The sequence below is a fragment of the Bubalus kerabau genome, chromosome 23 (assembly GCF_029407905.1).
Source record: "Bubalus kerabau isolate K-KA32 ecotype Philippines breed swamp buffalo chromosome 23, PCC_UOA_SB_1v2, whole genome shotgun sequence".
NCBI classification, from domain to species: Eukaryota; Metazoa; Chordata; class Mammalia; order Artiodactyla; family Bovidae; genus Bubalus; species Bubalus kerabau.
Window position 1 is genome coordinate 38,317,674 of NC_073646.1, and position 25,167 is coordinate 38,342,840.

The 25,167-nt window shown below is 51.8% G+C and overlaps 1 protein-coding gene across 5 annotated transcripts in view; it reads right to left on the minus strand.

Annotated features, from left to right (window-relative positions):
* The window catches only part of TRRAP (transformation/transcription domain associated protein), a 90,365-nt gene that overhangs the window by 14,075 nt on the left and 51,123 nt on the right, over window positions 1-25,167 (minus strand). For 4 of the 5 annotated variants that reach the window (XM_055562505.1, XM_055562506.1, XM_055562504.1 and 1 more), the window contains 22 exons: window positions 24,452-24,610; window positions 24,220-24,354; window positions 23,848-23,958; window positions 22,882-23,028; window positions 21,342-21,555; window positions 20,669-20,794; window positions 19,862-20,008; window positions 19,059-19,258; window positions 18,421-18,542; window positions 18,040-18,253; window positions 16,731-16,910; window positions 14,621-14,767; window positions 13,274-13,393; window positions 12,766-13,053; window positions 12,490-12,627; window positions 11,765-11,877; window positions 11,234-11,369; window positions 8,173-8,364; window positions 5,336-5,531; window positions 4,427-4,692; window positions 3,779-3,879; window positions 578-779 (listed from right to left, as the gene is read on the minus strand). In XM_055562505.1, coding sequence (XP_055418480.1) covers window positions 578-779; window positions 3,779-3,879; window positions 4,427-4,692; window positions 5,336-5,531; window positions 8,173-8,364; window positions 11,234-11,369; window positions 11,765-11,877; window positions 12,490-12,627; window positions 12,766-13,053; window positions 13,274-13,393; window positions 14,621-14,767; window positions 16,731-16,910; window positions 18,040-18,253; window positions 18,421-18,542; window positions 19,059-19,258; window positions 19,862-20,008; window positions 20,669-20,794; window positions 21,342-21,555; window positions 22,882-23,028; window positions 23,848-23,958; window positions 24,220-24,354; window positions 24,452-24,610 — 3,654 coding nt within the window. Of the gene's footprint in view, window positions 1-577; window positions 780-3,778; window positions 3,880-4,426; window positions 4,693-5,302; window positions 5,532-8,172; window positions 8,365-11,233; window positions 11,370-11,764; window positions 11,878-12,489; window positions 12,628-12,765; window positions 13,054-13,273; window positions 13,394-14,620; window positions 14,768-16,730; window positions 16,911-18,039; window positions 18,254-18,420; window positions 18,543-19,058; window positions 19,259-19,861; window positions 20,009-20,668; window positions 20,795-21,341; window positions 21,556-22,881; window positions 23,029-23,847; window positions 23,959-24,219; window positions 24,355-24,451; window positions 24,611-25,167 lie in introns of all 5 variants that reach the window. The other variant, XM_055562502.1, reaches the window with a different exon arrangement.

Below are 25,167 nucleotides of genomic sequence, written 5' to 3' on the forward strand. Positions count from 1 at the left end.
GCGGAACAACCTATTCTTATCTGCAAGAATGGATTCTGGGTTGTTCGGATGTGTCTCCCAGGGAAGCCAAGAGGGTGCATGCTGAGAGGGTGCTCGGGCTCAAGCAGCCACCCACTAGGCACACGTGGATACAGCCCTGTGCCCGGCGCTGCAGTGGGGTACCACGGGACGACCTCACCCTGCAGGAACCCGGGGACTCAGCGTCACCTGTGACCAGAGCCGACCGGCTCCGGCCTGTGTGCATGGCCCTGGGAGCGAGAGGTCAGAGCCTGAGGCGCGCGGCAGGGCGCGCTCCTGGCAGAGCCCTCGCAGTCTGCAGGAATCCCCGTCCAGCGGGAGGCCCGCAGCCACACCAGACCCGAGCTCTAAGACCCACCCACACTCCAGGTTCGGTTTTGCGGCTAAGAAGTCCTCTGACCCCAGGAACGTCCAGGCCTCCACTTTCCAGCTTTAAACAGAACCTACGGACTCGGTGTGCTGCCTCATGCCCAGCAGGGACCAGGAGGTCGCTGAGCTTCCATCCAAACTACAGGTTCCCGGGAAGGGCTCGGGTCAAAGTGACTTCCTCCGGCCTCACCTTGGCCAGGTACTTCCTCGACTTGCTCTCGTTCTGGTGCCGGCACGCGTGCAGGTAGCAGGTGATGGCGGACACGCCGAGATGCAGCTGCCGCTCCTTGACGAAGATGTTCTCCAGGTAGTCGCCCCACATGGCCCAGGCTTTCACCAGCACGTCGTGCATCTGCACGGCCGCAGAGAACGCTTTGTTCGCTTCCTCAGACCTGGGAGGACACAAATTGAGACTGTGAACACCATGGAATAGAAAACCAGCCGTTGTGGAGTGACTAATTCGGGGGCAGTTGGTACATTTAAAACGCTGTGTGACCACCACCTCTACGGAGGCTGCGAACATTGTCATCACCCCAGGGAAACCCCGAACCAAGAAGCACCACTCCCACTGCCCCCAACCCCCAGCCCCGGTGGCCACCCATGGAGTTACTGCTGCTCTGCCTCTGTGGACTGACCACCGCACATCTCACATTAATGGACCCACAGACGGCAACTTTTTGTGTCTAGACTCTTTCAATCAGCCTCAAGTGTTTCTGAGGTTCATCCACACTGACGTTCATGTCAACACTTCACTCCCTAGAGAAGGAGATGGCAGCCCACTCCAGTATCCTTGCCTGGGAAATCCCATGGACAGAGGAGCCTGGCGGGCTACGGTCCATGAGGTCACAAGAGAGTCAGACGTGACTTCGCAACTAAACAACCACCCCTGCCAAAAGGTTTAAAGTAAAACATAATGTACATATCTTGCACAAAGTCAGAAATACTCAACCCATATTTAAGAGCTGTGTTATGTATGCTAATCCAAGAGGGTCTGGTGATCCCTGTGATTAAAGAAACACGAGGTTTATGTCTGCTGCAGAGAAGCAGCAGCATCTCGGCCACTGTGGATCACCCTGGAAACATCCCATCCCTGCTCCCAATTACTTAGACTGTTGAAGCAAAGACAATTTGGTTTAACGAACACAAAACTGCTTTCATGGTCTCAAAAGGTTTACAGTGATATAGAAAAGGCAAGCATAGAAACGAATAGTTACAATGCAAGTGGTAAGTAAAAGGTATGCTACAAGATTTAGAAGACGGAGTGATTAATTTCGGAGTTGGATGGGCTTAAGAAGGCCTTAGGGAAGAAGTCATGTTTGAGCTGGGTTGTGAAGGATGATGGAGTTCACCAGAGCTCAGGATGAAAAGGATGGTAATGAGGAAAGGGGGGCCGTGCAGAGTCCTGCAGAGAGTTCTCACAGCCGGTTAGTCTAGTGTGAAGCACTCTGATGGGAGACCTGCAGGAGAGGTGGGTGTGCGCCAGATCACCGAGGGCCACCGTGCTCACAAAAGTGAGACCAGGGCGTGGTGAGGAGCCAGGGCAGGGTTTTGAGCAGAATAGTGGGGTGATCCTTCTGAGACACAAATCTGACTACTTCGTGACCATGTTGAGAATGTGTGGGAGAGTGAAGAAACTGGAGGCAGTTAGGAGGCTTGAATTGAGGCAGTCCAAGTGCATGTGGGATGGGTATGTTTGAGAGGTGTGCAGGAGAACTGCAAGGACTTGATTTAATAATTAAATGAAAGAGAATGTGTGTGTGTTAGTCACTCAGTCATGTCCAACTCTTTGCAACCCCATGGACTGTAGCCCACCAGGCTCCTCTGTCCATGGAATTCTCTAGGCAAGAATACTGGAGTGGGTTGCCATTTCCTCCTCAAGGGGATCTTCCCGACCCAGGGATCAAGCCTGGGTCTCCTGCATTGTAGGCAGATTCTTTACCATCTGAGCCACCAGCGAAACCCAAAATGAAGGGGTGCAAAGCTTTAATCATTTAGAAAAATGTTAGCTATATTTTTATATTGTTGACATTTAAAATCATTTAAGCATCAGATTGGCTTAGGTAAAACTTAATAGGGAATTTATAAACGTGGAAAGAAAAAATATTAAACACGCTTCTAATGAAGGTAATATTTTCAAAGCATGAAATAAATCATTGACTAAAATATCATAGATCTGCTATTTGAATTCAGATTTACCAGCCTTATTTGAAGTAATTTTCATATAACAAAAGTTTCAACAGATAAGAAAAATATCAGACTACCATAGCCATAGCATCTTCGAAATGGAATATCCTACAGTTTTAAAAATCATGGTTGTATTTTTTATTATTCTGTGCTAGACCTTTCATTATAAAACTCATGTCTGTCCACATATAAGCCTGAATTCCTGAATTCCACATATGGTTGAATTCCTGGATCAAAGATATCAGAAGAAAATTCAGCAATGTTCTTCATCACACAATCTGCTCACCACAGAAAGCCTGGACCCCTCTGCTCATGATGGACCATGGAATTTTCAGGTCTTCCAAGGGGTCACTTCCTGTTAAAAAAGGCTTTTAATTCTTACTAGTAAATAAAAGTTACTTATTTCCTGGTAGCTTAGACGATAAAGAATCCGCCTGCAATGCCAGAGACATGGGTTCGATACCTGGGTTGGGAAGATCCCCTGGAGGAGGGCATGGCAACCGACTCCAGTGTTCTTGCCTGGAGAATCCTCATGGACAGAGGAGCCTGGCGGGCTACAGTCCATGGGGTCTCAAAGAGTCGGACACGACTGAGTGACTAAGCACAGCAACATATTAAAGAAAATACCACTTCATTCTTTTTTCATGCTGAATAATATTCTACTGTTTGTACACACCACATTTTGCTTATCCAGTCATTTGAGTAGTTTCAATATTCTGCTACTGTAAACAGAACTCTGTGAACCTCATGAACGACTACCTGTTTGAGCTCCTGTTTTCAACTCTTTTCCATAAATACCTAGGAGAGGAATTGCTAGGACATAATTCTTCATTTATAGTTTTTTGAGGACCCACCACACTGTTTTCCAGTTGACTGACCCCTCCTCTAAAGCAAGAATCACCTCCATAAAAGGAATCAACTCTGTTCCCAAGACAGCACGCTGAGAAAATGGAGCAATGAAACCATTATTGGCAGTTCCATGGTCAAGCAACTCATAGTTAAAAAGTACCACACTCAAGCCAGCTTTCTGATCCTGCTGCAAGTTACTACTTTCCTAGAGATACAAAAGCTGAACACCATGTCTGATGACTGATGCCAACGCATGTCAATTTCTAGCTTCATCTTCACATTGCTTTTAAGTTACAAACAACTATTTAAATAATTTGATGAGTCTTTCTCTCACCCGCCACCTACATAACATACATACTTGTTAATCTGAGCCAAGAACATCCCCTTCAGTGCATAAAATTCAGCCGTCATCTCTTTCGTGAAGTATTTTAAGTTTGTAGATTCAATAACTTCAAGACCCTGTTTGTAAAAACAGAAAGGTTCTTGAACTTACTAGACACTCATTGAAAACCTCATTAAAATATTGATCCAGGCAGTTAAGTCCTAAAGGTCACTGACAAATGTACTTTAAACTGATGAGGCTTGCCTACCTACCTAGAATATTTATTGAGTGACAAGGAGTATTTAAACTGAATCACTAAACACAAACTCAGTTCCAGACATCTTAATGGTATTATTTTTTCCAAAGCTTTAGATATCTTGTCAGTTTCATTGTTAATTTTCCTCTGAACATAGCCCAAATCTACCATATACCCCCACAGTCCTGCAATTTTTAGTTTTCGTTCTATAACTACATTACCCAAGTATATGGCAGATTAGAGACCGTGGCATATAATTCAAATACTCAAGCGGCTTCCTGTCCCTTTCTCGTTCTGGCAGAACTGCTCCCTGAGACCAAGAGTCCTACACTGGTCCAGTCCCTTTCCCTGGTGTCTGAGCCAGGAGCTGGCCCAGGGACCCTCACTGCCAGGGCAAGGACGGGCACTGGGTCCACCTGGCACCCTACCTGCATACACTCGTTCTTGCCCATGACGCCTGCCAGCTGGAGGTAGCATTTGACCTGCTGTCGAATCTTCTGGAAGCAATCCACAATAGGGACAGTTGGAATGGTGTGGATACGACTTAATATATCCAGAGCCACATTGACCAGGCCCTGCTTCCGGGCAATTTTTCCATATTGGATAATCGCTGAAGCCGACGCGTGAACCCCAAGCATAGCATTGTTGGAACTTGGGTCGTGCTGAGAACTGTTTTCATATGCAGTTACAATAGCTGGAGAGGAAAGAAGTGACATTTCAGTCCACGTCAGACATTTCTCAGTTTAAGGCTTAAATTAAAAATGAAAAACACACACAGGGCGGCTTATGAACATGGGAAGCTCTGTGATCAGCCCGCGTTACTCTGCCTCACATTTGCATCAAAGGGATGATCTAAGAAGCACCAACTCCTCAGTGGAGAGCTACCCTCTTGGCTAAGGCTGCTCTGGATAAAAAGAGGCCTGGCAGGTCTAGGAAAAGCAGCAGAGGGGCCCAGGGAAGCTGAGCAAGGCTCCACCCAGCCCCCCGAGAGCAGGTCTTAGGAGTGGGGGGGCCTTCAGAACAAAAGGGCCAAGACCCAGAGCTCTGATCCCACTGGTCCACGCCCCTGGTGCCAACAGGCAGCTGTTTGGCAGCAAGTCTGTCCTGGGTGGAGAAAGGGAACAAGGAGGGAAATTCTTCCCCTCTTTCACCACCTTCATCTTTACCCTCGTCATACCAACCACCTCTACCACACCTGCCAAGAAACAGAAGATTCGGTAAAAGAAAAAACAAACAAAAAAAAGAACAAACAGAAAAACACAGCCAAGACATGAAACCAGAACAGTGGGTGTCTGGAAAATTACATGGTGGAGGCATGCCGGACCAGGTGGGTTTACCCTGGTAATGATGCTGCCGCCACATGAACACGCTGCTCCAGTGGGACAGGTCGTCCGACACGATGGGCAGCCGGTTCCGCCACGTCTTCACCACCGTCTTCATGTCGTGCAGGCTGTTGTTCCTCCCCAGGTTGGTGGGCTGCAAGCCTGCGTTAATCTGAGCAGCCTCCTGAAGCTCGATGATTTGCTGGGCTGCCTAAGAGGACCAGGGTGAGAGATTCCACGGTGAGCAGGGCGCGAGGATTGGATGAGGAAGGCAAAGCAGAGCTGACCAGAGTGTCTCCTGTGAAGGGCCCAGGATTCAAGAGGATGCTCTGGGATTTACTCAGACGCGGCATCTGACTTACTCCACGCCTCACACATGACTCTCGGGATACCACCACCCCCCCCCGAAAGACCTCCATCTCCGGCTGCCGTGACACTGGAGCCTAAAGAACAGCGGGGTCCACGCCGCCCCCCTCCCGCCCCCACAACTATCCCTTTGCCCTCCCTCTGCCCCCCGCTGAGTGTGGCTCTCAGTAGGTCTTTGACAACGCCTCCTGCCCTCAAGCTTTCCTCCGTCAACATCTGAACCCCAGGGCCATGTCTATCATCTCGAACACGGCTCTGATGCTCTCTCCTGGCTGACACATGTATTCTCACCACCCGCCTACCCATCTCTCCAGGCGCCCCCCCTTTACACCCAACACATGCCGCTGGCTGCAAACGGGCGGTGCCCTCTGGAGCCCCTCGGCTGGGGGTGGGGGCTGGGGCGCAGCTCTGAGCCTTTTCCCACACTGTTAAATTTCACACTCCGTTCCCCACAGCGATTCTTCCCTTCTCTGAATCTTGGGTTTATCTGTGTTTGTCTTCACATGGCACTGAGTCACAGACGCTCCCGTAAAACTTGGCTTCTTACGGATATGCCCTCTTTCTCCAGCCTAACTCTTTGAGGAGAAATGTTTTTAAACTCTCTGAATTGTCTGAACCCCCAAACACAGCACCAAGTTCAGGACACAGTATCCTTTTGTTTGCTTTTAATTTTAAAAATTGTCTACAAGAATTCACTTTCCATCTGTAACTATACTTCAAGTTTAGTTCATTACACTCAGATTTCTGAAACCCTAATGGGTATTTGTACTGTAACAGCTTTACCAAAGTATAATTTAAACATCACTGAAAGCACCCTTTCAGGTGTACAGTTCAGTAGGTTTTAGCACTGAGCTTCCTCAACTTACCATGGTGTCATGTCCCAACACACTCATCATAAGTTGAAAATATCTGAAGTTGAGAATGCGTTTAACACACCGAACCTGCCAGACGTCTAGCTTAGCTGACCTGAATGTGCAAAGAACACTCACGCTACCTAACACAAGGCCTGTTTAATAACGAAGCACTGATTTTCTCACATGATGAAAGTGAAAAGCAGAACGGCCGTCAGCAGGGGGCTGCCCGCCGTCAGGATCTCGTGGCTGACCAGGCGCTGACGCTCCGCGCCACCACCCGGCACCAGAGAGCATCGTACACGCATGTTGGTCAGGAAAAACATCCAAATCCAGGATTCGAAGTATGGTTTCTAATGAACATATACTGCTTTCAAGCCCAAAATAATAGATACGAAAAGGGAAAATATCAAACCAAAGAGATAAAACTGCTTCGATGAACTTCTGGTTCACTATGACGAAGACAAGATATTCAAAGTATATTAATAACTACATAATTTTAAAAGCCTATAAAAAACTACACTATAAAAATTAATGTAGCAGTTTTAAGTCTCAGAACTACTCTTTCCAGAGGGAAAAAAGTGTGAGCATTGTGAACTACTGTTAAAACGGCAGCCTACAGTTATCCCTCATTCAGCCACACTGGGAGCTGCTCTGCGCCAGACAAAAGAGGTCAAGAGCTGGCACAACCCAGGGTGTGTGCGTGTATCTGCACGTATGTACGTGTGTGTGCACACACACACAGGGGCCGGGAGGATGGGAAGAAGGAATTTCCATGCAGGGGGCGGTGTGCACAAGGGGGCTGTGGGGAGTCACTGACCGGTGGCCCGTGTGGCTGAACGAGTCAGAAACAGCGAGGATGGAACACAAAGAAACCAAGGCGCAGGCTACTTAACTGCAGCCTTGGAGTCTCAGAGGGAGAGGCCCTGCTCAGACTCAACAGCGGCAGCACGCTGAGGCTGGCACGGCGGGCATCAGAGCATACTCCTCAAGCAAGAAAAGCATCGCAGTCACCCCTGAGGGAGGTCTTCCTTCACCGAAACCCCCGGACGCCCCGAACACCAGAAGCCACGTTTCAGTCCTCTCCCTTCTGACTCTAGCTGTCCTCTCACCGAGCCCGAGTGCAAATGGGGGGGAGGACGGGGGGGAAGGCGTTTCCTTTGCCGTCCAGCTCCACTCACAGCCTCAGCCTGAACAGGAGGGGCTCTGCTGGGAAGGGACCCCCTGGAGAAGGGCTCCCCATCCCCCCAAGAAGGGTCCCCTGGAGAAGGCCCCCTGTCCCAAGAAGGAACCCCCTGGAGAAGGACCCCATCCCCCTGAGAAGGGCCCCCCTGGAGAAGGCTCCTTCCTCCCCCTGGGAAAGGCCCCCCGTCCCCCCGAGAAGGGCCCCCCTGGAGAAGGCTCCCTCCTCCCCCTGGGAAGGGCCCCCCCTGGAGAAGGCTCTCCCCTCTCCCCTGGAGAAGGGCCCCCCACCCGGGGTACGGGCCCCACCTGGAGAAGGCCCCCCTCCCCCTTAGAAGGGCCCCCCTGGAGAAGGCTCCCTCCTTCCCCTGGGAAGGGCCCCCCTGGAGAAGCACCCCCCCGAGAGAAGACCCCCCTCCCCCCGAGAAGAGCCTCCCCCGGGACGGGCCCCACCTGGAGCAGGGGCGTGTGCACGTGCGACACCACGTGGGGCAGCCGCCGCCACTCGCGGATGGCCAGGCTGCTGGCCATCTCCACCAGGCGCTCGATGAAGCTCAGCTGCTGCTCCTCGGGGTGGCAGATAGCCAGGTACCCGCGGTACATGTTGACCTTCCAGGCCATCTCCTTCGGACAGCTCACCTCTACCTGGGTGGGGAAGAGCATCACACGGAGGCAGTGGGTATACTTCTTCTCAGCACAGAGTCAAAAAGCAAACTTTTTGGTAGCCAGTTATGCAAGGCAGTAAAGAGCAATTAAGCTACAAACAGACACTCGTTTTCTCTGGAGAGATGATGCATTAGATATTTTTCTGAACACTCTCCTTTTCCAAACACCAAAGTTTGGCCAATATCTCTGGCTACGAAGCCTTGCCACAGGCTCCTTGCTTTAAGATCACTTTTAGTTCCAAAAAGGGGAAACTGATAAGACTCGGTTATGATACACCAGGTGAAAAACCTACAAAGTCGGCCAGGGAATTTCAAAAGGCTTAAATACGTGCTCATCTCCACTCTGGTAAGTATCCGTATAATTCTGAATTGTCTCCAACTCACACTGTTATCCTGAGAAATCAATCTAACTTGCACCACATTACATACAGAAGCAGAAGACAGCGATTCAGGTTTCTAAGAATATGAGTGAACATTCACAAACTTTACGGTCACTTAAGTCCACATTTATTATCCACTGCAAAATGTTCCCCAGATCTCTCTTGTGTCCTGGTTATCAGTTCTCCTGATGAGCAGACGGAGCCCAGCATCACGTCTGCCCCTCAGCCCAGGCGGAGGCTCCACATGTGCCTGGAAAGCCCCTGCGTGTGCCCGGCACCTTCTAAAGAAGGTGTTAGAACTCATCGCATCTTATCAGCCTTTGACTTATCAGCATTTTAAAAACTGTAAATAAAAAAAAGTCTTTTCAAAAATAACCTCTTTGTATGTAAGAAGATGAAAGAACACAGAGATATTCTTGAAAAAATTTTACAGGACTTGCTGTAACAAGATCAGTAAGACATTCATTCGGAAGCACCTCTGGAAGTGACAACGGAAATGACACATCAGAGCCGCGTGGCTCTCAGTCCGGAGAGGGCAAGAGCAGTGATGGCCATAGCGACGCGCTGACCCGACACGGGCCTTGTCTGGTGAAATCTGACCTTGGAGCACACTCATGTCCGTGGCCCTTCCTGCTTCTAAGTAACCCAATCGTGAAGAAACTCAGGGAGGCAAACTTGGGAACACAACTGCTTCCTACAGGGTCCTTTACGATCACAACCTACCGTCTCACATTTTCTGGACTTAAACACTAATTAAGACAGGACTTGTTTAATCATACCTACTCTCTGGAACATTAAGAACAAAAGCATCTCATTTTTCCTCTGCTGCAAAATATTACCTCATTTATTAAATCAAACCAAGAAATGTACTGCTGCAAGCAGCCGCATAATTGTAAGACATAAGAGAAAGATTTTTTTGAAATCTTAAAAGTAAATAAATTGAAATAAAAAGTAAATAAATCTTAAAAGTAAATAAAAAGTAGAAAAAGTAAATAATTCAGTACTATCAAAAACATTTGAAATTAATTTACTGCAGATTACCTATAGTGCTCATTAATATACTTGGAGCTTTTTCCAATCAGTAAGTGCCTTAAAACTGGGGGAAAATAATCAAGAACTTGTAAAAGAAGAAACTCATCTGTCAGACTTATGGTCAGTATGATACTGCACATATCCTGCTAAGTGAGACCTCGGAAAGGAGAAAAAGAAACATTAGAGTGAGCTATAAATATTTTTATATTGATATAAAATAAAGCATAATACTTATCAGAAGAAAGAAAGAACATTAAAAATGAATTAAAAAAAAAACCACCAATGGTAAATGCAACCTGTCAGTAAACTATTTTTGTTTACTTACACAGTGACTGGTTTACTTCTCAGAGTAACTCCCTGCCTCAGAGGAGCCACTTCCCCGACCCAACCTGCAAGTGCAGACCCTGGGCTCTATCACCTCCCTGTAGTTAATGGTCTGTGGCTATTACAGTTCTCCCACCTTCCGCATTTTGTTCAAAAGCAGCAGCAGAGGCGAAGTACGCACGGGAGCCACAATACAGGTCAAGTCTCAAGTCAGTCCTGTCAAACACACGGCCTGTCACCTCCGTGCGCTTTGAGCCTACACGTCAAGAAAGGAAAACCAGTGGTGTGACTGTAAATACGCCCTTACCAGGCCAAGGGGCAAGGCGAGAGCAGGACTGCGGTACAAACCCCTGAGCCCCGTGACACGGACACCACAGGGCAAAGGTTAAAACCGGAGCAGCGAAGGGGCGCCAGGGGAGAGACACAGGAGGGAGAGGAGCGAGCCACAGGCACGGCTGCGCGGCAGAGGCCGAGGCGCTGGCAGGGACGTGGGCTCGGGCAGCAGAGCTGGGCCGTCAACCCCGGCTGCCGACGCCCCGCAGAGGCTCCCAGGGAGAGAGAGACCCGCACCTCGGTGCCCACTCTCCTGTCTCGCACTGAACTCCTCCGGATGGAGTTTAACTTCTGAAAAACGTGCAGCTCAACCAAGTTAAGGGCTCGACTTCACCTACACGACACGGTTACCACTTTTGTGATACAAGATACGCTCTGAATGTGATACCGCTTTTCCTGCCACAACCTTACTGACAGCCCGGCCCTGCACTGGCACCACCCTCACACCTGCAGCGCCTCTGCCAACCAAATCCAGCGGTAAAACAGCCTCTGTTCTTCCCAGTGTCTCAGAGTCCCGAGTCTCCACACCTGACACTTCCTGTAACTGAAGGATGAACTAAAACTAAGTTATCATTTAACTCAGACTCAGGAAAGATGTTCGTGAAAACCAAAAGTAACTCTTACTTCCCAAGAGCTATCTTGCATCTGCCAAGGTACCCTGTGTGATGCAAGTGAAGGGAGACCCCCCCCGAGACTCGGGGCTTTGGAGAAAGGGTCCCTGTGCCTGCAGAGACTGTACCCTGTGTGGACAGGTCACGGTGCGGGGGGTACGGTCCTCACCTGCACCAGCGCCTCCTTCATGGCGGTCCAGTTGGACACCCGCCAAGCACACTCCAGGACCAGGTAAGGGTTGATGTGACCTTTGGACTGGCCGTACTCCGTCAAGGCTTCCCACTGGTTCAGCTCCTTAGAACACCTGGAGACCAAGGACGGCCCGAACTCAGTGATTTTAAGCTACTTCCATTACACAGAAAGGAAAAAATGTTTCCCCCAACAGAAAAGGGTGGGCTTTTGTGGGGTGCCGCGGTCCTCGAGGCACTGAAGCAGGGGCCCCCCTGGAGCAGCAAGAACAGCACCCCCACAGCAGAGCAGAGCTCCGGGCCAGCGGAGGCAGGACTCAGTCACTTTCTCCAACACACACTCAAGTACTCAAGCTTTTAATAGCTGTTTCTCAATTTTAGTTTGTACTTTTCTTCGTGGGACCATAAAGAGAGCAGCAGAGCCCCTTTCTAAAAATACTTGTCAGGGAAAATTTCAGACTTTCCACTGGCTCCCTTCAGTGACTTCTGGCCATGTCCCCGCTCAGCTCACCGGATCCAGTGGTCCTCCCAAAGCTGGTACTCTGGGAAAATGGCGGGGGAAGCGTTGCTCCTCTCGTGTTCCTTCTTGGCTTTATCCATCGCCTTTTCATACGACTCTTGCGCCTGTAAAAGTTAATAACGCTTTCAAACTGCTGCTTACCTAGCAACTGCTGCACGACCACTGTTCAATTACTTAGGGCAAGCCGGATCGCAGACCCGGGGCCATTTCGGGCTCTCAGCATCTCCACCCAGAGAACGAGAGTGGACGAGCTGGCGCCTGAGTTCCTGCCCTGAGCAGAAGCAGCGGGACTTCGCACAGGTCTCCACCTGTCAGTGACGGCAGCCGGGCCACAGCTGTGCCTCTGCTTCTGGAATTTCTGTGGCTCGGCGTCCTACCCGGGGCTGCGGCCATGCTCAGCGACCCCACTGCCGAGCAAGGACAGGCAGGGGGATGAAATTCTCACGCTTCACCAACCCCAACAGGACCAAGGACTGCGGACGGGAAGCATCCACGCCGGCATCACTGACAGTAAAGAACTTATGACTGAGCGTCAGTGTTCACGTCTCTAAAACTGAGGCTTCAATCTCAGAGTCTGTATGTGGACAAATACATGCTTCCAAGAAATCAGGAAACTTCTTATTTAGACAGAAACTGCCTTGAGGCCACAATACCACAGAACCTCCGTCAGCGCCTTCCACCGCCCACGAGGCCCGGAGGTTCCCCGGCGGTGCTACCTGCTCAAAGAAGCCGTGCTGCTCGTAGGCGATGGCCGTGGCCGTCTCCGAGTACTTGCAGCGCTTCTGCCACAAGCCCGCCCACATGTCTTCCTCTTGCAGCAGAGAGTAGAGCTCCGCAAGGGAGTCCAGGATCTCCTGGAACAGAACGCGGTCTCTGAGTGCTCGGTGGGGGAATACCGTGTTTCCCCAACAGGGTGACTTCACAGCCCTTAATCTGCCACCACCGGGGAGAGGCTCATCAGGACGGGTGAACACAGCGAGGCAAGGCCTCACCTGCTGGGGTGGAGTGATGCTCTCCTGCTCATAGAACTCGGCTGTCTGCTTGGGCTTGATCTGCAGGCTCAGCCCCTTCTCGAAGGCCTGGTGCTCCAGCATCAAGGTGGAGCGGAACCAGAGGTTGTGGGTCTTGCCCAGGTACTTGAGGACGCAGGGCCGGATGGGGATGGGCGGCACGCACTGGGACATGGCCTCCACGAAGCAGTTGAGGGCGCTGGGCTGGCAGTCCCGCTGCACCTGGTGGCTGCCACTGCACAGGAAAGGGCTGATCTCGCCCGCCAGAGCCTGAAACCCAAGCGCGGGCTGGGGTTGGCCGGGGCCTCGTGTGAGAACCAGCCCGCCTTCCTGCTTTCCCCCAGCGTCTGGCACGCGTGTGATAACTCACGCTTGGATAACGCTAGTTCCCTCAGCCTTTGAAACTTCATCAAGAGTTTCTTTCACGAACACCCCTCAAAAGCTAAAACTGCATTTTTCAAAAGAGGACTTAAATAAAACACAGACTCACATGCTGCTGTCTGTCAGACAGGATCTTCCACAGCCTGGGGAAGAGCTGGACCCACGTCTTCTCGGCCAGCGTGGTGGAGATGTGGCAGAGCTGGACGAAGGCGCTGAGCAGGGCTCCCGTCTGCAGGGGGAGAGACCGTCTGGCGCCAGGCCCCCGCCACGCGGGTGCCGCCCAAACTCCCTGCCCAGGAAGCAGGACCACCCACTCTACCCGACGCTGCTCCACTGCCTGACGTTCAGAACCTGAATGGATGTCGTGCCGAAGTGAAGCCCGAGTTCTGGGCACCACAGACCCCTCCTACTGTGCTGAGCAGCTAGCACGGACGCGGGAAAGGGGCTCAGTGACATGCCTACATGTCTAACCTCCCAGGGCACCTCTTACATTACTGATTTCACCATATCCAAGTACGAACACTACGCTGACCCGGAAAGTGCAAGCAAGAGATACACAGATGCCATCAAAGCAAAGGCTGCTGAAGATACCAAGGGGAAACAGAACTACACGCGAGAATCTATGTTATTTGCCAGCAGGTGTAATTCTGAAGAAGAAATCAGGAACCATGAGAGGTCGGAGTCTCTGCAATGAACAGTGAGCAGATGGACAAGCAACTGGAATGGACAGGACTGGACCAGAACGCCCCACAACCGGGGCCAGAGCTGGAAACTGGGGACCCAACAGGCACATCAAATCCACAAACGTGGCTGCCTCTGCCCACAGCTCCGCTGTCTCTAAGGTGTGAATTTCTCATAGTCAGGTTTCTGGCAGCTTGAAGCCCACCTCCCCACATAGCAACACAGAGTTGATGCAGAGGTGCTCGGGCACATGCCTGCCAGCCCACAGTGGGCCCTGCAGCTGAGACAGACACACATGTGTCAAGATCATGTTGTCCCTTTCACCCAAGAGCAGACCAGGAAGGGAGCTAACCCCAGACCATGTCCCTGTCAAAAACGCAGAGGCCCAGGATACAAACATTCCACAGAAAGCGGGAGAGAACAGTCAAGTGAAGAATGCTCCTGTCTGCTACTCAGGCTGCCCTGCGTGGAAGGCCGCGTTGAAACCAACCTGGCTGCCCTCACATGGCCGCTCCCCGCCCACCGCCCGCCGGGCAGGCGGCTCCTGGCTCCACGTTAACACAGCAGAGGCCAAAGCTCTCAGTGATCACGGACCTGCCCCCAGAAATGCTCACCTCAAGCTATGAATGTGGGAGTCCGTGGGCTCACAGACCGTTCAAAATATCGGGGGGCGCGGAGAGCCACCACATTGAATGGGGGAGTCTGTAGGCTCACGGACTGTTCAAAATATCGGGGAAGGGGAGAGCCGCCAACATTCCCCCAGACTCGCACAGACCTTCACTTCCCGGAGCGTATCAAGAAATTTGTCATGTCTGTTGGTTAACATGTGCAGCTGGTTTCCAATGTCCTTCTCAGACAGCTCTTTGGTTTTGGGCGTGCTGGTCTGATCTCCAGGAGCCAGTTCAATATCAATCTCTACATCCTAAAGAATACAAAAAACAAACATGCAAAACCAAAAGGTCAAACAGTTCAAGAAAATCAACACACACAACTTTCGTAAGCTTTTTGTTACATTTTTGCCAAGTAAAACTTCAGTTTCCTGGAAGTCTGATTATTTAAATAATCCTGAGTTCTAAAACAAAAGACAAGCAAATAAAGATAGACCAGATCTAGCGCTTTCTTACATGATGCTATAAAAATGTCAGCATTTTGCTGTCACGTTTGGATTATAGAAAGGAAAATAAAAAAGAAAGCACAACTTTAAGCACTATAAAGACTACTAGGAATCATCGCCTGCCATTCCTGAGAATGCAGCACAGACTTGTTCACTTGGATCAAGACTATCATCGGGGCTAATGCACAGCACCTTGTGGGCACAGGGCTTTACACACCTCATCCCCAAAGACGAAGGGATCTGATTTCTGTCTGAAGCTTCTGGGAAGTTAACAGTCAACATCCCATCGCCAAGACTGGGCTTGAAGTCAGGTTATGGAACATTTGGTGTGTGTTGTTGAGAATGAAAACAAGTCACATCAAAAAAGTGAAAGTAAAAGTGAAGTCGTGTCCAACTCTTTGTGACCCAATGGACTACACAGTCCATGGAATTCTCCAGGCCAGAATACTGGAGTGGGTAGCCTCTCCCTTCTCCAGGAGATCTTCCCAACCCAGGGATCGAATCCAGGTCTCCCACATTGCAGGCAAATTCTTTACCAGCTGAGCCACAAGGGAAGCCCAAAGCTGCCTGTGAGTCATGTCAAAGCTGCCACTAATTCCACAGAGGACTACAGAAAGGAAAGATCCCATCACCGAATGATCTCCTGTGCAAAGTGAAAAGTTTCAAAATTCTTATTTGTTAATGAAATAAATAGAGATGTCACACACAAGGGTTACAAACCACCCCTTTCAGAGCAAAGAGAGTGCCTTCCTCCACCAGTACCAACTGGCTGTCTTCTGACATCCAACGCTCCGGCCAGCTTGAGCTTCCACGGGCTGACAGCCTAAAGGGCACGTTCACAGATCCACGCCCTGAGGGTTGTCCCCACCCCCACACGGAGTCCCGACAACCCTCGGGACCGAGGCTCAGCCCTGATGGTTAGTTACGGGCTCCTGGGCTGCCCCAGCCAGACTGGGTGGAGACCCAGGAGGGCCAGAGTAGGTGGCCTGTGGAACCAGCTAGAGACACGGCTCCTTCAAGACAGCGTCCCTCTCCAGAGCGGTGCGTGAGGACACAACGTGGGCGACTTCTGACTTGGAGAGGACCATCAGCAGAGAGTAAAAGACCCTGTCCTCAGCAGTACCAACTCGTGATAAGTGACTGCTCTCAAAACTGAATGGCAACCCCAGATGCTCATCAGTTCTACCCTGAAATCTTGCCATCTGCGACATGGACAGACCTTGAGGGCACTGTGCTCAGCGATATATGCCAGACAAAGACATACACAAGCTCATCAACACAGAACAGACGGGCGGCTGCCAAAGGCAGGGGGGTGGGAGGTGGAACGGGCCAAGACACGCAAAAGGCACAAACTTCTGGTGAAAAGATAAACTCCTCACGCGGGTGTCACGTTTGCATGGGGACTGCAGTTAACAATGCTGCACTGTGCATCTGAAAGTTGCTGAGAGAGTAAATCTTAGAAGTTCTCATCACAAGAAAAAGAAATCCTGTAACTATGTGTGGTGATGGATGTTAACTAGACTTACTGTGATCATTTCACAACACACAAATACCAAATCCTCACGTTGTACCCAAGATGAACAGGATGTACGTCAACTATACCTTGACACAAAAAGGAAACAGTAGGTAACTGAACGGGCACCACACTCAGACCTATCAGCAGAGACAGGTTCTGATCTGTCCCTCTTGCCCTAGAACCCCCACGGCTGATAGAGCATCTTCCCAGCGCGCCGGGAGGCTGGCTGCAGAGGCGGCGTGGGTGTGGCCCTACCTCCTCCTTGGACTCGCTGTTCTCGCGCTCCCGGGGCTCCTGCTTGACGTGCGTCACCATGGCGAAGGCCGCGCGGTCGTGGCTGTCGGCCAGGTTGATGACATTGGTGATGGAGGGCAGCATGGCGCCCTGGCAGCTGGTCCCGATGGGCGTGCTCTTCTCACACACGGCCAGGAGGAGCTGGGGGCACGCAGGGGAGGAGAGGCCTGGGACCTGCGCCTGGCGCTCAGGCGTGGGGACCCCGGTGACCTCCGAGTCACCTCAACGGGCACACACGTGCACTGACCCCCAGCGCCTGGCTGGCTCTATCCCGCTGCCCCCACCTAGACAGGAGCCTGCACCTCCCTTCCACTGTCCCCACTCAGGTGCCCCCGACTCCATGTCTCAGCGGGCTGGAGAGAGACACCAGCTAGACCGGGCCCTGGAGCCTAGACCGTGTGCTGGGCACGAAGGCAAGCAGCGATGTGATCTGCTTCGCCACGAGAAAGGTCATGAGCACGGCTGGCAGGAAGAGGCAGCCTGTGCCAGGCAGCACACGGTGGGTGAGCCCTGGCAGGACACTCCCGGCTCCATTGTGAGGAGCGAGAAGGAAGGCAGAGAAATGTGGGGCCATGCACTGGTGCCGCCTGGAGACAGGCCAGACCTTCGGGCAGAGGAGAATGGCCAGCCCCTCCTCCAAGGTCTCTCTGACCACCTGACCCAGAGCCTGGCACCTGATATAACCGACGGCCTCCTGAAAGAACAAGTCGGGGACCTCTGCCCACTGTGCCATCAGCACAGAATCCCACCTGCTGCTGCTCACAGCGCTGAGAACGGACGCTCAGCTCTGGTGGGAACGTGCCTACACGCTCTCCCTGAAGCCCGGCCACGAGTCCCTCCTTTCCCACAAGGAGAATCTCATAGCCTGGCATGTCAGATAGCTGTGACTCCCTGCAGACGTAGTCAACAGCCTGTGTGCACGGCATGCGTAACCTCCCATTCTCTACGGGAAACCTAGGTTGCCTAGGAAACCTGGTTGCTGGTAATAAAGCCAAATAATGAGGAATACATACAAACAACTGACCACAAGCTAGTTAGAAACGGAGGCCATCTGACTCGGCATCCACTGAAACAGCCTGACTGTTTGTGGGGGCCCTCACCTCCAGCTCCCTGGCCCCGTGAGCTAAGTGGTCAGAGCCCGCGTGCTGTGAGGCCGGCTTGGCCTGGCCGCTCCACCTCCTGGCTGTTGGTCAATTCCTTCCTACTAGAGGACAGCGGTTCTGCGGTGGAGACGTCTGCCTCCCTGCGTCGGTGTGGACACCCAGCTTACCTCAATGCACTGCTTGATCCAGAAGTGGTTCCCCATGGCCTCCCAGTTCTGGGAGCAGGTCACGTAGAGCAGGCGCTCGTAGACGCGACGCTTCATCGAGTTGTCGAAAACTTCGAAAAACTTGGCCCTGATGAGCGGCTGGGCACAGCGCAGCCCCGAGAGAAAGGCTGGCTCAAGCTTTGCGGTCAGCTCGCTGCCCGACAGCGTCTCATCCCTGGAACGTGTGAAGAAAAGGCTCACTGATGGCGCTGACCCACACTGTGTGTCACACGAGTGAACGTTGAACGCTTGTTATATACGAGAAGGTTAAAAAGTCACACCGCCAGTGGGTCAGAGAGCGTAGCAGGGGCAACACGCGACGTGCTCGGCTGCGGTGATTACCTGTAGACGTAGTTAACAAGGTCTAAAAACTGGGCGTTTAGTTCAAGGTCTTCTGGAAAACGCTTTTCTATGTAGGTCATCATTTTCACAAGCAAAATGGACTTCTCCCGGAGTGTAGGTGTCTGCAGAAATTTAAGAGTCAATTATTTGAGACAGGACATGTTCAAAAGTATTTCAGCCATCTGCTCAACTGATTTTTAACCTCCTACAGTCTTGTCAGGTAAAATAAGGTTGTTTCTAAATGGTTCTTTGGATGCTTAAGATCAAGACAGGTGCCAACATAATTTTCCTGGGGGACTACAACTCACTTGGGAGAGAAAGCAACTAACCTAGAAAACAAACTGAAGTTTGCTAGCATCTTAGTCACCAAGTAACAGTCCCTCATCATTGTTATTTTTGGCTCATTTAACATTTTAACAGAAGTAAAACTACATTACACAACCAGTTATTTCAAGTTTCTGTTCAAAATTTGTGAAGCACAGTGAGAAAAATCCAACTTAAAAAAAGAATCCCATGAGTGCAACTACTGGAGAGAAAAAATACTCTGCTTGAGAACTTGCAGAAGCGCTTAGAAAGCGACGGCTGAACCTTCTCTCAAGAAGGCCCACAGGCCAGAGCACAGCCCCTGCCCAGCTCACCTGATTGGCTGCCATCGGGGAGTTGTTTTTAACCCATTCTTCCACAATTTTCACCACGGACCGGAGGATTTTGGCATCGGGGGATTTCTCAATGAGGGAGGTCAGGATGGCCTGAATGAAGTTCTTCCTCATCTCCATGCTCATCACGGCCAGGCGAGTCTTCACCAGCTCCAGACTTAGCATCACCAGCTCACTGGTCCCTGTGCATGGGAGAGACACTGGCTATCCCCACCACCAGAGCGGCTGGATCCCGCCCACATCCTCCCCAGAACGCTTTCACCCCGAAACGAGAGCTCCGGCGTGGGAAGTGCCTCCTGGCTCTGACCGCACTGCCGTGCCAGGGCGGCCCAACAACAGCCTCCTCACAGGGCAGGGGACGACAGAGCTGACGAGACCGGGGGCTCGGCCAAGCCCTGGAGTCACGCGCACAGCCCCGGCGGGCTGAGAGGTGCGACTCCCACAGCTCCCCTCCCCACAACACGTCACCCGAGTTCCGGAGCTCACAGCTCGGGTCTGGACCCTGAGACTTCATTCTTCAGAAACAGTGGCTCTGATTTAGCCATCTCTGCTTACAGCAAAACTGTTAGGTAACTCTCATTTAGTGGCAAAGGTTCCTCAAAATTTCTTCATTCTTACAATCACAAACTTAAAAAGCATTTCACGTTAAAAGAGTGCTTGACTCTCGAGATCAATGAAACGTTCGGAATCGCTCTGTTAAGAGCAAATGATGATGAACACGAAAGCAGTGGGCAGTGGAGCTGCCAGTCGTGGCGGCCCGAGGTGGGGCCGGCCCAGCGCGTCACCTGAGGCGGCTTCCGTGCTGCCCGAGGCGGCCTGCGGGCTCAGGTGCTCGCGCACCATCTTCTGCAGGGAGCGCATGAAGACCGAGATCAGCCTGTCGATGTAGCTCGGGTTGTTGCTGCAGGCGGACTTGAGGATCATCAGGGTCCCTGCAGGGGGAGAGCGCCAGGGGGTTTCTGAGTCTCTAAAAACTGAGTAAGTCACAAAAATGTCAATTACCCCTAAAAATATTTAAACAATGCGCTAGACAAAAATGGGCCGTTTTTGACAAAAGTACAGATTGATCTGAAATGTCGACGTTGCCGTTGAGCCTGACACAAGTCTGAATTGCTCGAGTCCACTTGTGTGGCTTTTCTCCAGCCATATACACGACAGCGCTACTCGATCCTCAGTCAGCTCAATCTGCAGACGAGACACGGTGGACGCAGCGAGACCCTGTACAGACGCTGAGGCCGACTACACTCACAAGAAGACTTTCGCCTGCGCAGGGTCGGCGCTCCAGGCCCCAAATTGTTCAAGAATCAGCTGTAAACGTCCCATAAAAGCTTACACCATGGACCTTTAAACAACCCTGGAGATGGGGGGTGGGGAGGATCACATGCGTCTGAGGCAGGAAGAAGCTCTGAGGCCAGGCGGGGGTCTTCCATCTCCAAGACCCCAGGGGACCTGGCCTTGTGTGCGCCCGGCCACTCGCAGACATTCTCAACACCATATTGGCTCAGAGCTCCTCCCGACACGCCGTGCCCCTCCCAGAAGGGAAGCCCGTCCAAGCGAGCAGAGAGACGTGTGCAGGAGGGGTGCACACTCACCGAAGAGCTGGGAGGGGTTGGCGCTGGTGGCCTTCTCGTAGTTGGTGAGCCCCTCGTAGATGACCTTGCCCACGGCCGCGTACAGGCACTCCAGCTCCTCGTACTTGGAGGCCACGCTGGAAGTGCCTGAAACAGGAGTGGGACTGTGGGGCCATGGGCCGGTTGGCGGGCCCTGCCCGGCTCTGAGAGACACTGACTCTTCCCAGGCTGGCTCTGAGCTTCATCATCTGGGACCCATGGTGACCCTCACCCCAGGACGCATGGCTCCCAGTTAACGGAGCTCAGTGACCACCTTTCATGTCCCCAGTCCTCAACTCAACCCCCTAAACACAAGGAAAACATGCCAAAATTCTATCTTTCCAGCAGTTCAACACTTGACCAAAATGCTTTAACCGAACTTTCTTTCAACCTTACAGAAACGGTAATGTTTAGCTGATGAAGAGAAACTGTATTTCCCAAGTGTACCAAAAAATGTAATGCAAAGACTTTGACTGTGAAGTTATGTCAACCTTTTTTTTTTTTAAAGAAAGTTTCATGGTACAAAAAAAAAAGCTTGGATGATAAAATGGCTTATATGGCAAGCGGAGGAGGGAGGAGCAGTCTCAGTAATAAGCTCTGGGCCCACCCAGCCAGGCTGAAAGGAGAGAGAGAGAGGAGCGTACTGGCCACGTACTGGGCTCGGTGGGGAAGAGGCTCATGAGGCGGGACAGCAGGCTGTGCACGGCCCGCAGCACCTTGGTGTTCCCGCACGTCATGCAGGCGGCCACGCCGCGCTGCAGGGGCTTGAAGCTGCTGAGGATGGCGGGTGGCTGCAGGACGGTGAGCAGGAAGCTCAGCACTTCCAGGCCGGTGCAGATGTTCCCGTAGTTCACCTGGGTCGGCTGCTCCTGCAACGGGGGGCACGGGCCAGGCACAGATGAGAAGGCACGTGAACGCCGGCAACGGGAGGGGCAAGCCAAACCCGAGCCCCGTGCCACTGAGCACTTGGGAGGTGAAGCCAAAAAAACCCAGAACCACCAAGGGCTGAACACATCAGGCGTATAAATGGCACCATATTCTGTGACTACAGTGGGATTTCACAATCTTCCTTTCAATAAATTCGCCTTAAGTATTTAGTCAAACTTCCTTTAAGAAGTTCACGAAAAACATTAGTATTTGGCTTAAAAAGGCAACCGCTGCAATGAATTTTGCTTTTCTCCTTTCATGTTTTTAGTTCAACTACATACATCCTTCCAAAAGCAAATATCCTTGAAACTGTATTGTAAAATCAACTTCACAAATGGTCAGCACTAAAAAAAAAAAAGAAAACAGAGCACCAAGGTCCACAGGAAGGATTTAAGTCTGGCTTCAGGACACTCGTGTCTGTGGCACACACACACACACACACGCGCCCTGCATGGATGCTACTCTGAGGTGGACCCTGGGGAAAAGGCAGACGTCCGTGTGAGCACACCCACTGCTCTTGGAGAATGTAAGCCCGTGAAGGGGCTAAGCTGGAGTCAACGGTGACTAATTCTCATAGAAAAATAATTCCCTTTCCAAGAGAAACAGAGGAAAGAAATCTGAGATATCTAGCAGTGAAGCCTAAGGCTAGAATCAAAGCACGCACTGCGGACCCACCGGGCCTACCGCTCTGGAGCTCCTGTAATACAGGAAACCTGTGGGACCATTCAGTACACTTGAACAGCAACACTCATCTTTGCAGCACAAAGTAACAGACATTTACCGCAGGTTTTAAAATCTTCAAACTGAAAGCTTTCAGGTTTCACCAGAGACCTAGACACACAACTGCATCCTGGTAACGAGACGGATAAGGCAAGAGAGCAGCTTCTGCAACCTCTGGACAATCACAGGACCAAGAACATCCAAAAAGCCATCAGAAGATCTGCACTTGAGGGCTCTCTCTTAACACCTGACTATTCAGTGCCATGTTTATTATTCAATCCGTATTCAAAAACTCAACTTCATTTTAAAGACTGTTGACTAAGTCTAACGTGTTTATTCCAGGCTAGCCAGTAAGTCGGTTTAAGCAATGAGTCCATGAAAAGCAAGGGCACTACTCTGCTTCCAAGACTCCTAGCTCTACCTGGGTGGAGGGGGAAGCACGGCGCTCTCTCCTCCTCTCCCGGTGACCAGAACAGCAGTGGGAGGAGCCCCGACTGGCGGAGGGGGGCGGCTCAGGGCCCACCTGTCCCGACGACCCCCGCACCTACCACACTCATCAGCAGCTTGTCGAACCACTGCAGCTTGAGCTCCGACTTGGCCCACATGTCCGGGCGCAAGGCCGTCTTCAGGAGGGTCACACACCGGCGGGACAGCACCTCCCCAGGAGAGCCCGCCGCACTGGTGTTGTCGTTAACCTGGAAGTTCACGCAGGTCAGGCCCGAGTTACCCTGCACACAGGGCCCACCCTGCTCGCCTGCCCTGGCCCACCCTTGCTGGCCTCCGCCAGGACCCTGCCCCCTCACAGCGGGTCAGCGGTGACCTGCACTCTTTTGTGCAACAGAAGGGGCGGCATCGGGGCCTCCCCGACTGTGCCCCGCACGCTGTGGCACTCAGGGACGTATCGGCTGATAGTCGGGTAGCTTGTTTCCAGCACTTAGAGATCCTCGATAGTGTTGTAAAATAGTATGCACTACTTCTTAATAGCTATAAAACTCCTCTGTGAGGGAAATCTCATTTACAAGGGTTTCTTTGAAATATAAAAATGCAAAGTTTCAGAAACTGATTGCCAACAATGGCGTGAAAATATGTTACTGATGTGAATGGTAAATGAATGCAAGTTACGAGGCACTGAACCACTGAACGCTGTCCACTACTTGTGTGGGATGGATCAGCCCAACACCCTCATGACACAGGTCACCTGAAAGTCAAGTAGTCCAACCCAGGGTCACTGAACACCACCAACATGCTGTTAATTCTAAGATATGCCACTATTTCATCACCGATGGAAAAAAAAGTGATAAAAAGTCCTATTATAAAACACAGTCGGGTTTCAGGAACATCAGCATGTCACCAAACGAAATCTGGTAAGAAAGGGACAAGCTACTAAAGACAAGCTCTCAGACCTGGTTTGTCTATTTCTTTTCTGACCCAACGGTCAGACGGCTGAACGCACTGAGTCTACGGGCAGCCCTCGTGCGGAAGGACCCCTAACCGGGGCCGCAGGGATGGCGCACCTGACAGGCCACGCGGATGAGGAAGTTCACCACGGTGTCCGCGTGCTGCTTGTCAATGGGCTTGGCGAGCAGGGAGTCGGCGCCCGGCAGAGACTGGCTGCGCCCAAACACCTGGAGATGCAGCAGAGCGTGCTCAGGAGCGCGGCCTGGCCTCGGCCCGCCCCAGGGCTGCCCGTGCTGGGCACCAGGGCACCCCCGACACACGCACACGCACAGCCGCCTCAGAGGAAGGGCGGGGCCTGGGCCACCCCCGAAAGGGAACCAGGTCCAGGGGGCAGGGGTGCGGGCCTCGTGGGGTGTGGCGTGGTGCCCGGCCCGCATTCCGAGTTCCTGGATGAATGAACCGCCGGCAGCCCGGGCCTGCATGCTCACCGTGCTGATGGCGCCCGTGGCAGTCCTGAAGCGCTTCACCTCCTGCGCAGAGTCCACTGACAGGCCTCTCTTGATGGAAGATGAGACGGAGGTGACCCCTTCTCCACTCGAGTTCGGGTCCATGTCTGAATCGGGCTTAAAAAGACGCACCCACGCTTGACTTTGCCGACCGCTCTCCGGGGAGAGCTGTAGGGAACGCAGCCGGGGCCGGCGGGAGGGGCTGCCGCCCTACCTGCTGGTCCTTGATCCGCTGCAGCTCCCACTTGATGACGACCTCAGACAGGTCCACGGCCAGCCGCCGCTGCTCGATGGTGACGCTGGGCGTGAAGCCCAGCCGCTGCATGGCGCTCACCATGTGCTGCACGAGGTGGTGCCGCACGGGGTAGTACACCTGCGGACACGGCCAGTCATGCCAGGGCCGCCGGCACGTGGACACACGCATGCACCTGCCTCGGCCTCAACACGTGACCCCACCTTTGCCCAAGAATTCTGAACCCTAACTGAAGCTACGAAATCTCTCAACACCTTTTATGAGTATCACTCCCCCTTCATTCACTGAGTTCCAATGTAAAACCGTGTTTTAGCTTTTAAGGACCATCTTTAAAAAAATGCTGAAATAATAATGAGTTTGTTAGGTAGGCAAGTCTAGTCACAGGTATTAAACTTCAGACAATGTTATAAAAGTTAGCCACACCAAGAGGCAAATTCCTAATTCTAAAGAGCTGATTGTGAAAGAACAAATTTTCAATTCAATCCTTTGTCTTCCACCCAAAAATCTATAAAAAATAATCTACATATAAATAAATACAAGAAGGAGGTGATCTGGTTATAGAAAAGGAGATGCCAGTGACCTCTTCAAGAATTAATGACACTACTTCCCACCTTAAAGTAACAACTCGCCTGTATTCACAGGTAACTGAGTACAGCTGAACCTTGAACAACACAGGG